Below are 13,020 nucleotides of genomic sequence, written 5' to 3' on the forward strand. Positions count from 1 at the left end.
TTTTTTTTTTTTTTTTTTTTTTTTTTTTGAGACGGAGTTTTGCTGTTGTTGCCCAGGCTGGAGTGCAATGGCATGATCTCGGCTCACCGCAACCTCCGCCTCCTGGGTTCAAGCAATTCTCTGGCCTCAGCCTCCCAAGTAGCTGGGACTACAGGCATGCACCATCATGCCCAGCTAATTTTTGTATTTTTAGTAGAGATGGGGTTTCACCTTGTTGACCAGGATGGTCTCGATCTCTTGACCTTGTGATCCACCCGCCTCGGCCTCCCAAAGTACTGGGATTACAGGCTTGAGCCACCGCGCCCGGCCTACATTTCTTTATCCATGGTTTGAATATAAGTGTCCCTCCAAAATTCCTATGTTGAAGCCTAACCCTATGTTGAAGCAAGGTGATGACATTAGAAGGTGGGGCCTCTGCGAGGTGGTTAGGTCACGGGGAATCCACCTATGTGAATGGAATTGGTGCCCTTATAAAAGGAATTTCGGATAGCCGCCTCCCTCTTCCATCCCTCCTGCCACATGAGGACTCGGCCTTCATCCCTTTTGCCCTTCCACCACGTGAGGATGCAGCAGGAACACACCATCTTGGAAGCAGAGAGGAAGTCCTCGCCAGACACTGAATCTGCTGGGGCCTTGGCCTTAGACTTCCCAGTCTCCAGAACTGTGAGAAATAAAATTTTGCATTTATAAATTACCCAGCTGGAGGTATTTTGTTATAGCAGCAAGAACAGACTAAGACATGAGGTTAAACAAGTTTCAATACAAATTTATTGGCTATATTTCTTCTATGAATTGTCCGTTTTCAGTGTATGCCTATTATATTAGTTTCTTGTGTCTGCTGTAACAACTGACCACAAAACTCGATGGCTTACAAGAGAAATGAATTTTTCTCACAGTCCTACAGGCCACAAGTCCACAATCAAGGTGCTGGCAGGGCCACTCTCTACGGGTTCTAGGGATGATTCCATCTCTTGACTCTTCTGGCTCCTGGGCTTCCTGTCTCCAACTTTTTATGGCTACCTGTGTGTTTCTGTCTTCCTCTGCTTCTCTGTCCAATCTTCTTTCTCATCTCATCATACTGTGCCATATTATTGTATGTGTACTGAATATACAATAATTATTGGTATTTTGTCCATACACTGTTTCCAGCCAATAGGAGTCACTGTTGATGGGCCGGTGACACGTGAATGAATAATAAATACACACATAGTCCATAAATCATTACTTATTTCATAAAATATATTTTTTCTTGCCTGCATGTCAGCAAAATCAGTGTTGCTACAACTGAGATTTTCACTTTGAACTGTTGACAGCAGTGATGCAAAGTAAAATGTAATTGAGTTTAACAGGTTCAAACTTTGAGTATATTTGCATGATGAATTACAAAAAGAAAAGTAAGAGCCTTGATGCTTGGTTTTACTGGACTGGATATGTCATTACTAAATAATCTACAGTATCATGCTATGTGAGAGGACGGATTTCTCAAGTTAACTCATTTGTTTTTTCTCTTACCTAAGCACTTCCTCAATTCAAAACCTCCCTGCACTCTGAAGCAGTGTGTGTCCCTGATGTCAGCAGTGGCGCAACCTACAAACCATCATAGTATTTGGATGCGGTCGTATTTTCTTTTGAGGATATAGACCAAGAGCTGTGGAGTATTTCCCTGGGCCTGAGCAGCGTTAAGAGATTAGATTTTCAGGGCTGTGTGTACCTGCCGGCACCAAGCACTGGACCATGAGAGCCTGAGGCAGCCAAGTGTTCTTTAATACATATGTTTATGGGGGGAGGGTGTGAGATACTGAGCCCTCCAAAGTGAGGGCCTGGGCAGGCAGGGGTCACAGGAACTCTCTGGAGGGGGTGGGAGGGGAATATTCCATTTCTGGGTTTTTTTTTTTTTTTTTGAGAAAGGAGTCTTGCTCTTTTGCCCAGGCTGGAGTGCAGTGCCGCGATCTCAGCTTACTGCAACCTCTGCCTCCCGGGTTCAAGTGATTCTCCTGCCTCAGCCTGCTGAGTAGCTGGGATTACAAGCACCGGCCACCACACCCAGCTAGTTTTTATATTTTAAGTAGAGATGGGGTTTCACCATGTCGGCCAGGGTGGTGAAACTCCTGACCTCAGGTGATCCTCCTGCCTCAGCCTGCCAAAGTGGTGGGATTACAGGTGTGAGCCACCACACCCTGCTGAATGTTCTATTTCTTGCTCTGTTTGATGATTACATCAGTGTATATATTTGTCAAAATTCCTCAAACTGTACACCTAAGGCTTTGTGCATTGTATTGCATATAAATTATACTTCAATAAAGTATTGATTGCATGAGAAGTAAAGATACCAGTGCATACTTTTTTGTACGTTAACTAAAGGGGGTAACCACGTATGATTCCATCACTTTAACACAACTCTTTCGTATATTTTCCTCATATGCCCACACGCATGTACACAGACAATACACACACTTGCTTTCTTCTTTCTTTTTTAAAATCTGGCTATAATCTCACCATTTGTAGCATTTTTGTGTCCTCGACATTATATCTTAAATCTTTTTCGATGGATGTGGTCTTTATACTTGTATAATGATTGCTTTCATTTTTTCACTCCGGTAAAAATAATTACAGTCTACACTTTACATGTAAAGTTTTTATTATGTTCTTGCGATACATTTTCAGATATAGAATGAATGGGTAAAAGATTATGGATACTGTTGAGATTTTTAGACTTCAGTAATTTGAAAGTAAAGAGAAAAAAGATTATGGAGACTTTAATGACTGGAATTGTTAAGACGTGGGCTTTGGAGGTCAGAATGTGCTGGGTTCAAGTTCTGGCTTTGCATGCTGTTGGACAAGCTACTTCAGATCTGGTTCAATATCAGCCTTAGAGTTGTTTTGAGGATTGGATGAGGTCACATATGTAAAGTCTGTGGTATGGAATCGACCTGTAAGTGCTCAATAATCACCAGGTAAAAGATTGTGAAACTACTTTCTCAGAGGATGTCACCTGCTTCACTCCCTGAGGTTATGCAGAAGGACTAATGTTCCAATATAACCCCAGCATTGCGTTTTTGAATCTCAATCATTTTATGGATGAAATGAGATATTCTGTTGCTGTTTAAGTTTTATTAGTTGACAACTGGAAAGTTGGACATTTTCTAGTGTTTTGATTTTAAAAACCTTTAAAATTCCTTCTAAACAATTATTCTGTCTGCTTTTAAAAGCCTTTAATTCATTATTTGTTTATGGACAAGACAAAAGTCATTGTTTATTTTAAGATGGAGTCTCACTCTGTTGCCCAGGCTGAAGTGCAGTGGTGCGATCTCGGCTCACTGCAACCTCTGCCTCCTGGGTTTAGGAGATTCTCCTGCCTCAGCCTCCCGAGTAGAGATTACAGGTGCCCACCACCACGCCCAGCTAATTTTCGTGTTTTTAGTAGAGATGTGGTTTCAGCATCTTGGCCAGGCTGGTCTTGAACTCCTGACCTTGTGATCTACCTGCCTTGGCCTCCCCAAGTGCTGGGATTACAGACGTGAGCCACCACGACTGGCCGACAAAAGTCATTATTATGGGGCAGGTTAGGTTAAACATTGCTATAGCACAGGACCCAGTAAAGGAAGGAAATATGTTTGTGTTATTTCTGACCTGGCCAATAACAGCAGTGAAATGCATTATGCCCCATGGGGGGGCTTATTGTACCAGCAGTGGTGCGAGCTAGTTCAATATCACCCTTAGAGTTGTTTTGAGGATTAAACGAGGTCACACATATAAAATATGTGATATGGAATTGACCATACCACATGCTGACCTGTACCAGCCCAGCAACTGGTGCCTCTGAGCCTCTGGTCCAGAGTTTCCTCAGTGGTCAAGTCTAGTCTAGCTGTGGAGGTGGGAGGGTGGGGCGGGCTGGAGGAGGTTCATTTGCGTGTTAGGGCACTTTCCTTTCCTTTCCTGGTGTAACTAATGCAACCGGTTAATCTGTGACATGCAAAGTTGGCGTCCAGCTCACAGCTGGTATCCCATTCATGTTATTAATGGTTAGAGTTCTGTTACACAGCGCCTGAGAGCGGACATCCTGGTTCGTGGCTTGTTAGACGTTGTTGCAAACTCAGTTGGTGAGATCTGGTTTGATTGACTGGCAGACCCTTCTGTTCTTTCTTTCCCCTTGTTCTCTGGGCAAAGTAGTGATGTCACAAGGTCTGCCAAACTCAGGCTGCTGTCCCCTGCTCCAGACCATCCCTTTACCCCCTTAACGTGGGTATTTATTTAGCTAGTTCTTTTCTTTCCCCCTCTTTAAATACTTGAATCTTTAAAATCACAGTGTGACAGAAATCTCAGAACAGCAAGAGTGGGAGACTGAGGATTTCACTGCCCTTTATCCCTTACTGGTCGCTGCAGTCAGACAGCGTTGAGACATCATCCGCCCTGTTTCCCACCCTCTGCTGTAAGGAGGTTGGCCCCCATCATCAGCCCAGGTCCTGCTCTCTGACAGGGAAGTGGGCAGCACAGGGATATTGCTTGCTGCCTGTCGTGGAATTCCCATGGGACTTGCCAGACTATTATTTCCTTGCCCAAGAGGCTGTAGACTGTGTGTGGCCTTTGATACCGTCTGTATTTCGGGAATTGTGGGCCCGGGGTAAAATAGAGTCACACTTCTGTGTACTTACCAAGGATAGAAAAGAGACAAGTTTTTCCCTAGTATATTTCTAACTTTGCCCGGGATAGAAATTGTGTTGAAGTTGAATTATCACTTTACTTTGCCTTATGTGGGTAACAAAGAGACAAGTTTCCCCCTAATCTATGTATGCCAGAAATGGCAAAGAACAAGCAGGAAGCCTCCACCGACCTCTCTGTGAGGCCAGGGAGATGTGTCACATGCACCAGTGCCTTGGTGGCTCACGGTTCTGCTCACCTGTTCCTGGGAGAAGGAAAAACCCTTTTACTGCTAAAAACACTGAAACTCAAAGTGTCCTTGTCTGATCGCCCATCTAGAAGGTGGCAGAAAGGGCCTTTGCATGCAAGGCTGCCTGAATCTGAAGCAGGCCCTTTCCTATTGCAGTGGAGGTGTTCCTTTAGGACCAGAGACCTGCGCTTCCTCCCCTTCCCACTCTGCAGGAGTGGGAGGCAGGGCCTGCCAGCTGCAGGGTGGTCTTTGTGTCTCTTTTGGTATAGTGCTTCGTTGGGAGCAAAACTGAGCATGCCCTATTCCAACAGGCCCACAGTGTCAGGCAACTGAAGGCTGGGTGTATCTGCAGTCATCTCCACGCTGAGTCAGAGGATGAGTCCGAGGAAGCCTCATGATCTGTTACAGCTGGCCAGGCTGGGTCACGTGGCTCCTTTGCTAGGAAGAATTCAAGGGTAACCATGTCACTTCCTGGCTGGAGGCCAAGCACTCTCAGCAAAACCTGGGCTAAAAGCAAGCCAGCACATTGCTATTCTTAGAAAAACAACGCGTGAATTTTAGTCCTGTTCATTTGATAGCCACAGGACGCTGGTGAGAAAGGTCTCTGTTGGGGGTTGGGGGAGCTGGGCAGACCTCAGATTCCCATGGCTCTAGCGAGCCTTCCAGGGTGGCAGGAGCCGTTGCAACTCCAGGCCAAGGGTCTGGGAATGGTCATGTGTGGCTGAGGCTTGCTCTCCTAGAGTCGGGGATCTGGGCTGTACAGTTCATTTGTTGTGTAACCACAGGCAAATTCAGGATCTCTGGATTTCCATGTTGTCATTTGAAGAGGGTAATTTCTGTTCCCCTTTCAGATCTTACATCTTTAAGATGTTTAAAGCACACATCAAATATTGATGTATAAGAACAATAAATTACACCTTACGATTTTTGTTTTTATCTGGGTCCATCATCTCTTAAATATGCTCGCTTGGCCAGGGGTGGTGGCTTGCGCCTCTAATTCTAGTAGTTTGGGAGCCCAAGGCAGGATTGCTTGGGCACAGGAATTCAAGGCTGCAGTGAGCTATGATTGTGCCACTACACTCTAGTCTGGGTGACAGAGCAAGATCCTATATCTAAAAATAAAAATTTCTTTTAATGCTCAGGTGTGAAAAAATAATAGCTAGGACATTGTACTCTGAAAAACTGTTATTACATAACTTCTGTTTCCGCTGAAATTCTCTATGTTGTTGTCTGCTTGTATTTTACATTTTATTACAGAAAATTTGACGTGTAGCAAAAGAATTTCATAAGAAACCCCTGTGGACCCATCAGCCAGCTTCAACAATTACCCACATTTTGTCAGCCATGTTTCGTCCGCCCCCAACTTCCACCCCACGCATACTTTTAGCAGAGGGGAGTGCTGGAGTGCTTTTAAGCAGATCTCAGACTTCATATCATTTCACTGTTAAATGCTTTAATTTGTGTTTCTAACAGAGAAGGCCCCCTTTTCTATAAAATATGACTACCGTGCCACTGTTGCATCCGCTGAATTAACCGTGATGCAGGAGTTCTTTGAACTTTTAGTAAGTTCAGGGTGGAAGCAGTATTGGGAGGAAGAAGCTCTGGTCTGGATTTATCCCTTTTACCCAAAACAACGGCAGAATTCATTGAAGGTGGTCTTGGGACTTCAGCTGGCACTTGGTCCACCCCTTACAAGACTTTCAGAAAGCAAATTTGGGAAAGGCCTGTCTGTTCAGAGCAAGGGATGTAACTAGCAGTTGCTGAGCACCCTCTGTGTACATCTCCATATGCATGATCTCCTCTAACCTCCACACCAAAGCTGAGAGCAGAAACCAAGGCTCTAGGAGGGCCTTCCGAAATAGTACCTTCTGATTGGTCAACACTGGAATATCATAATGTCACCATGATCCCACTCCGAGTCAGCAGGAAATTCCCACCTAGCATCCGAGCACGGGTTGTTTGGTTCATGCCTTCATCTAACCAGATGTTTAACTCCTGTAGAAACAATAACCAGAGCATTCATTTTTTATTGTTGTTTGGTTTTTTGTTTTCGTTTTTTTTTTTTTTTTTTTTTTTTGAGACAGGGTCTCCATCTGTTGCCCAGGCTGGAGTGCAGTGGCGCAATCATGGCTCACTGCAGCCTCAAACTCCTAGGCTCAAGAGATCCTCCTGCCTCAGCCTCCCAAGTAGTTGGGACCGCAGGCATATACCACCATGCCTGGCTATTTCAATTTTCTGTGGAGACAAGATCTTACTCTGTTGACCAGGCTGATCTCGAACTTCTGGCCTCAAGCAGTCCTCCTGCCTCAGCCTCCCAAAGTACTGGAATGACAGGCATGGGCCGTACCCAGCCACCAGTGTATTATTTAAGACTCCCTGGGTAATAGTTAAATGAAGATAATATCTTAGGCAGAGAGGCATGAAAATGCCTTCCTCTCTTCAGCCCAGGTTGAAGGATTGCAGTCACTCTTCCCCTCTCTCTAATCCCCTTCCCCAGATGGATATGAGGGTGAAACACAGGGCTTGTAAGTCACTTTCTAGGAGGACCTTTGTAGATTTGTGCCTTAAAGGACTGGATTTTTGAGTTGGAAAACCTATAACTTCTTTTTCAGTAAGGAGAATCTTTAAATAGCAAGATGAAAAATTGCCTCTTTATATACATTTAGCAGTGGGAAGAGACCCCTTAGAGTATTCTGGAAGGGGGAAAAAAAGGAATGGAGATAAGGGGTGGGGAAGGAAGTGAGGTAGGGAGGAAAATAAAAATTAAAGAACCCTCATGAATCCCAGATTGATTTTATGACCTGTTTTGAGAGGAGCTCTAGTAACTTACGTTGTTGGTGTTTAAAATGTCCTTCTGCAGACCCAGTGGTAAAGGCAAATACCTGCCTTCGTAATGAGTTCATCCAGCAGGTTTAATATGAAGCTTAAACTTCAGGATTCCTTCCTTGTATAGGGAGGGGCTCCAGAAGTGTGTTCCATGTTCAGACTCATAAGCTCCAAAGCACACAAACCCAGATACAGCCCCGAATCCCAGGAATCAAGTTCTCAAGAGAATGATGTGCCAGAACCATCTCTTGATAAGTCCCTAGAAGTAGAACCTGCCTTTGTTTCTTTTTAATTTCTGTTTGTAATTTGCACGTCTTTGACCCACTTTGTATTTCATTTGTGCAGATGAAATTCTACAGCAGGAGGTCAGGCCCTTGATGGCAGTGGAGATAATAGAACAGCTTCACAGACAATTTGCCATTCTTTCAGGTAAGGGGCGCATTCGTTGGCATTTCCAGATTTTGATGGGGGTTCTTGGTGGGAGGGCCCAGCCTCTTGAACCTTGAGGAATATTGTACCCAAGTCTCACTCATCCCTTAGACCCCAGCTGGGACTAGAACAGGCTAAGGCCTGTCCTGCTGGAAGAGGGTGGGATCTCATAGATATTATTTATTTTGCTGTTGGATGCAATCTGATCTTTCCCAGAGGAGTACATTTCTTTGTGGTTGTAAATAACAGAGCTGAAAAGATTTTGAGGAAAGAAAAAGAGATCACTACCAACATCAGCTGCCACCATGATGTTCTTCCAATGTTCCTGTTGAATGTTCTTCCAAGATGCGGCCTTAAGAAGATCTTAGTTTTTCTTTTCTTTTTTTTTTTTTTTTGTTTTTTTTTTTCAATTGTACTTTAGGTTCTGGGGTACATGTGCAGATCATGCAGAATTGTTGCATAGGTACATACATAGCAAGGTGGTTTGCTGCCTCCATCCCCTGATCACCTATATCTGGCATTTCTCCCCATGATATCCCTCCCCACCCTCCCAACCCCATGCTGTCCCTCCCCTAGCCCCCACAACAGACCCCAGTGTGTGATGCTCCCCTCCCTGTGTCCATGTGTTCTCACTGTTCAACACCTGCCTATGAGTGAGAACATGCGGTGTTTGGTTTTCTGTTCTTGTGTCAGTTTGCTGAGAATGATGGTTTTCAGATTCATCCATGTCCCTACAAAGGACACTAACTAATCATTTTTTATGACTGTGTAGTATTCCATGGTGTATATGTGCCACATTTTCTTTGTCTGGTCTATCATTGATGGGCATTTGGGTTGGTTCCAGGTCTTTGCTATTGTAAACAGTGCCGCAGTGAACATACGTGTGCATGTATCTTTATAATAGAATGATTTATAATCCTTTGGGTATATACCCAGTAATGGGATTGCTGGGTCAAATGGAATTTCTATTTCTAGATCCTTGAGGAATTGCCACACTGTCTTCCACAATAGTTGAACTAATTTACACTCCCACCAACAGTGTAAAAGTGTTCCCATTTCTCCACATCCTCTCCAGTGTCTGTTGTCTCCAGATTCTTTAATGATCGCCATTCTAACTGAAATCTGAAGGTCTTAGTTCTAAGGGTTCCCGAGTGTTGCTGAGGTTGCTTGTTCTTTGGGAGAATTGTCTTTTATTCTTAAGCTCATTTAAGGAGAGCATGCATTTGATTGGGAATAAAGAGGGTCGTTATAAATAAAAGTTGAGCCAATTTTTGAGCCTAGACACAACCCTGGAATACTGTTCTTTCTGAAATGCTTAGTCAAGGGTGACATGACTTTAATTACTTAAACTAGTTAAATGAAGATAATATCTTAGGCAGAGAGTTTTAGACTCTTCCAAACTCTAAATTGTAGTTAGACCAGACTTAGAAAAATGAAGTAGTAACATGAGATGTCCTTAGTATATGTCATGGAGGGATAAAGTGGCAGTGACTCTTTTCAACTTTTCCATCTGTTCTGAAAAAAACAACAGAGCCACCTTAGTTACATCACAGAGAGAATATGTAGTTGGTGTGAATTTTATTCTACAAGATGGAATGTAAAAAAAAAAAAGTCACATCTCTCTCTTTTCTCCAAATAACATTTAATCTGCTCCAAGCTCCTCATCCCACTGATCTGAAGGAGATGTGAACTCAGTTATCACGGGATACTTCTCCCCATCCGAGCATTGCCTCCTGCGTGGGCACATCCTACACAGTCCGCGACGTTCTGGGGCGATTCTCTGGTCTTTCCTCCACATTAGTCACTACTCACATAGTCACGGAAAGCTCCATAAATACAGTTAAGCATGCTCTGAATGAAGAGACCCCCACAAACAGGCTTTGTGTGAGCAACAAGCCTGTTTATTCACCTGGGTGCAGGCGGGCTGAGTCCAAAAAGAGAGTCAGCTGAGGGTGGAGGGATAGGAGTTGGTTTTATAGGTTTGGGGTAGACAGTGGAAAGTTACAGAAGTTACAGTTCAGGGTGTTTTTTGCAAGCTAGTGGGGTGTTGCCCGGGGAAGGGGTGTCAAAAGGTCCAAGGTCCAGTGTCACAAGGTTGGCTTATCAGTTGAGGCAGGAACGGTTGAGGTAGGAAAAATGGCAGAATGTTGCAAGGTCGGTTCATCAGGTACTGCTGGAGCTAGCCATTCGTCTCCTTTTATGGTTTCCCTGTTACTTCAGACTTTCTGGCTGCTGGAGGCCATCTGGAGGTGTATGAGTGGGTCACAAGAGTCACCATGGCACAGTCAGTTCAAAGAACCTTGCATACAGGGTCCACTTTTTTCTTTCTGTCTGTATTGCCACTGCTTAGATCAGAGACTGGAACATAAAAGGTGCCCAGCACAAAAGTATCCAAGTCCTTGTGGTCTATTCTGTGAGACCAGTGGTCTCGCTGCTCCGCAAGTGGCCAGGTAGACACCATTGACCCTGGTGGGAGAACCTAGCCAGCCTCCTGAAGGCACAGTCTCACAGTTCCCACTGTGGGTCTAGACTTGTGCAAGACAAAGGCAGAATGGGGTCTGTCCTTGGGTTCCTGGAAACTGTCGCTGTGACCCTACCTCAGAGGGCCCCAAGACCACCATGCAGCTCAAGGTCTGCAATGGATGATACGGTGGGCTGGGGTCAGGGAGATTCCTGTGGCCTTAGAATAAAGCTGTAAGGACTCAATACATGATTCTGGCATATATAATTACACAATGGCTCATCTCGGGAATCAGCGTAGTGCCTGATTAATACAGTTATGATCCAAATGTATCTCCTTTGAGTCTTACTGAGGCATTTCTTTCTGTTCTAATGACTTAGAGGCAATATAGGAAAAACAGAAACTGGTACCAGATGACTCTGGATATAAATTTGGATTCTGTACTTACTAGCAGCATGAGCAACTTACTTCTCTAAGCCTGTTTCCTCATCTGTATAATGGAGTTATTACAATTTTTTTTTTTTGAGATAGAGTCTCACTCTGTCACCCAGGCTGGAGTGCAATGGCACGATCTCACTCACTGCAACCTCCGCCTCCCAGGTTCAAGCAATTCTCCTGCCTCAGCCTCCTGAGTAGCTGGGATTACAGGCGCCCACCATCATGCCCAGCTAATTTTTGTGTTTTTGTAGAGACAAGTTTCACCATGTTGGCCAGGCTGGTCTCAATCTCCTGACCTCAGGTGATCCACCCGCCTTGGCCTCCTAAAGTTCTGGGATTACAGGTGTGAGCCACTGTTCCCGGCCAGTAATTTTGAGGATTAAATGACATAATATATGAAAAATGGTTAGTATTGCAACTGCTAAATAAGTGTTTCTCTTTTTTTCTCATGTCTTTTTATAGTTGTGTAAAATGTTTATTTTGGGGTTTTATTACAAAAAATAGTTTTCAGTAAGATACAGTTTTTGTAAGAAACCAAAGTCATGCTCACAATAAATATAGTATATGATGCCACCATTGAGTCAGGAATAGAGAGAATTGTCACTCCTTAGCGTAGAACAGAGCACTGTGAAAACACACTGGACTGAGAAGATGCTTCTGCTTTTGGAAGGTACTTTGACCATAATAAAGATAACCCTTCGTTTCTGAGTTTCTTCTGTCATTTAAGTTTGTCGTCTTCTTTTTTTCCAAGACAGTGTCTTGCTCTGTTGCCCAGGCTGGGGTGCAGTGGCACAATCTCAGCTCACTGCAGCCTTGACTTACCAGGCTCGGTTGATCCTCCTGTCTCAGGCTTCTGAGTAGCTGAGACTACAGGTGGCCATTGGCACATACCACCATGCCTGGCTAATTTTTAAATTTTTTGTAGAGATGGGTTTTTGCCATGTTGCCCAGGCTGGTCTGGAACTCCTGGGCTCAAACAGTCCTTCCACCTCAGCCTCCCAAAGTGCTGGGATTACAGGCATGCACCAGCGTGCCTGGCCCAAGTTTGCCTTTCTTGTGAAGGAGAAGCCTGGATTCACCGTGACAGCGCTCACAACCTTGCAAGTCTGCAGGAATAGCAGCTGCCAGGGGTCTCTCTGAGTCAGCACTTTGTTTGGAATCAGAGGCTTCTTTTCGTCTTTAACCATCTCTTTTTCTCTGGCAGAAACGGCAAGCATCAGCAGTGAGGCTGCTGTGGGGCTGTGTACTTGTTGTAAAACAGGAATCTCTGTAATTAGGTCTTTTCCCATGGCTGTGGCAGCCTGAGAGCTGCAGCCTTAGCCCCGAGCCACAGCAGTTTCCTTTTCCTGATTCAGGCAAGGAAGGTAGAGATTTTCCCTATAAAACTTTATACCAATTTCACTGAGCTCTGGAAGGAGCCAGAGGCCCTGTCAACCAGGAAGGCTGTGAAGGAGAGGATAGAGCCTTTTCCTCACTGCACCCTAGCGCCTCTTCTGCGGAACTGTGCGTGAGTTCCCGTGGCTGCTAGAAGAGCAGGGGCTCATTACGTGAAGCCTGACCCAGATCTGTGGCCAGATGGTTCGCAGTCTCTGGATGCGAAGCCTGTGAGCAGGGCCACCAGCAGCAATTGGATATTGACCAGGGCTGGGGCCTCTGGTAGCTCTTGAGATGCTGACCACCACCTGCGGAAAACTGGCCTGCAGACCCTGACTCAGTGACGGATGAATGAATGCACTTACATCATTACAGTGATTCAAGTGGGTTAGGGATGGCCGTTGGCTGCTTTTAGAGGGCAAAATGCAACCAGTCCACCCGGACACCCTTTCCGTTGTTACATGTATTCAGTCAGATTTTACAACAGAGGTTCTGAGTTAACACACTTGTGGATAATTAACATGGTTACAGGAATGGTTTTATGACTGATAAAAGCTTTAGTTTCCGGGGAGGCCCAGAGTAAACACTATTAACAGGTAATTTC

At 44.7% G+C, this 13,020-nt stretch overlaps 1 protein-coding gene across 3 annotated transcripts in view; it reads left to right on the plus strand.

Annotated features, from left to right (window-relative positions):
- Nucleotides 1-13,020, plus strand: part of MCF2L2 (MCF.2 cell line derived transforming sequence-like 2) — a 243,153-nt gene that overhangs the window by 31,513 nt on the left and 198,620 nt on the right. For all 3 annotated transcript variants that reach the window (XM_032298476.1, XM_032298477.1, XM_032298478.1), the window contains exon 2: nt 8,060-8,143. In XM_032298476.1, the coding sequence (XP_032154367.1) occupies nt 8,060-8,143 (84 nt within the window). The remainder of the gene's footprint in view (nt 1-8,059; nt 8,144-13,020) is intronic.

This window comes from Sapajus apella, unplaced genomic scaffold, assembly GCF_009761245.1.
Source record: "Sapajus apella isolate SASKATOON/1434 unplaced genomic scaffold, GSC_monkey_1.0 scaffold38, whole genome shotgun sequence".
Lineage (NCBI taxonomy): Eukaryota > Metazoa > Chordata > Mammalia > Primates > Cebidae > Sapajus > Sapajus apella.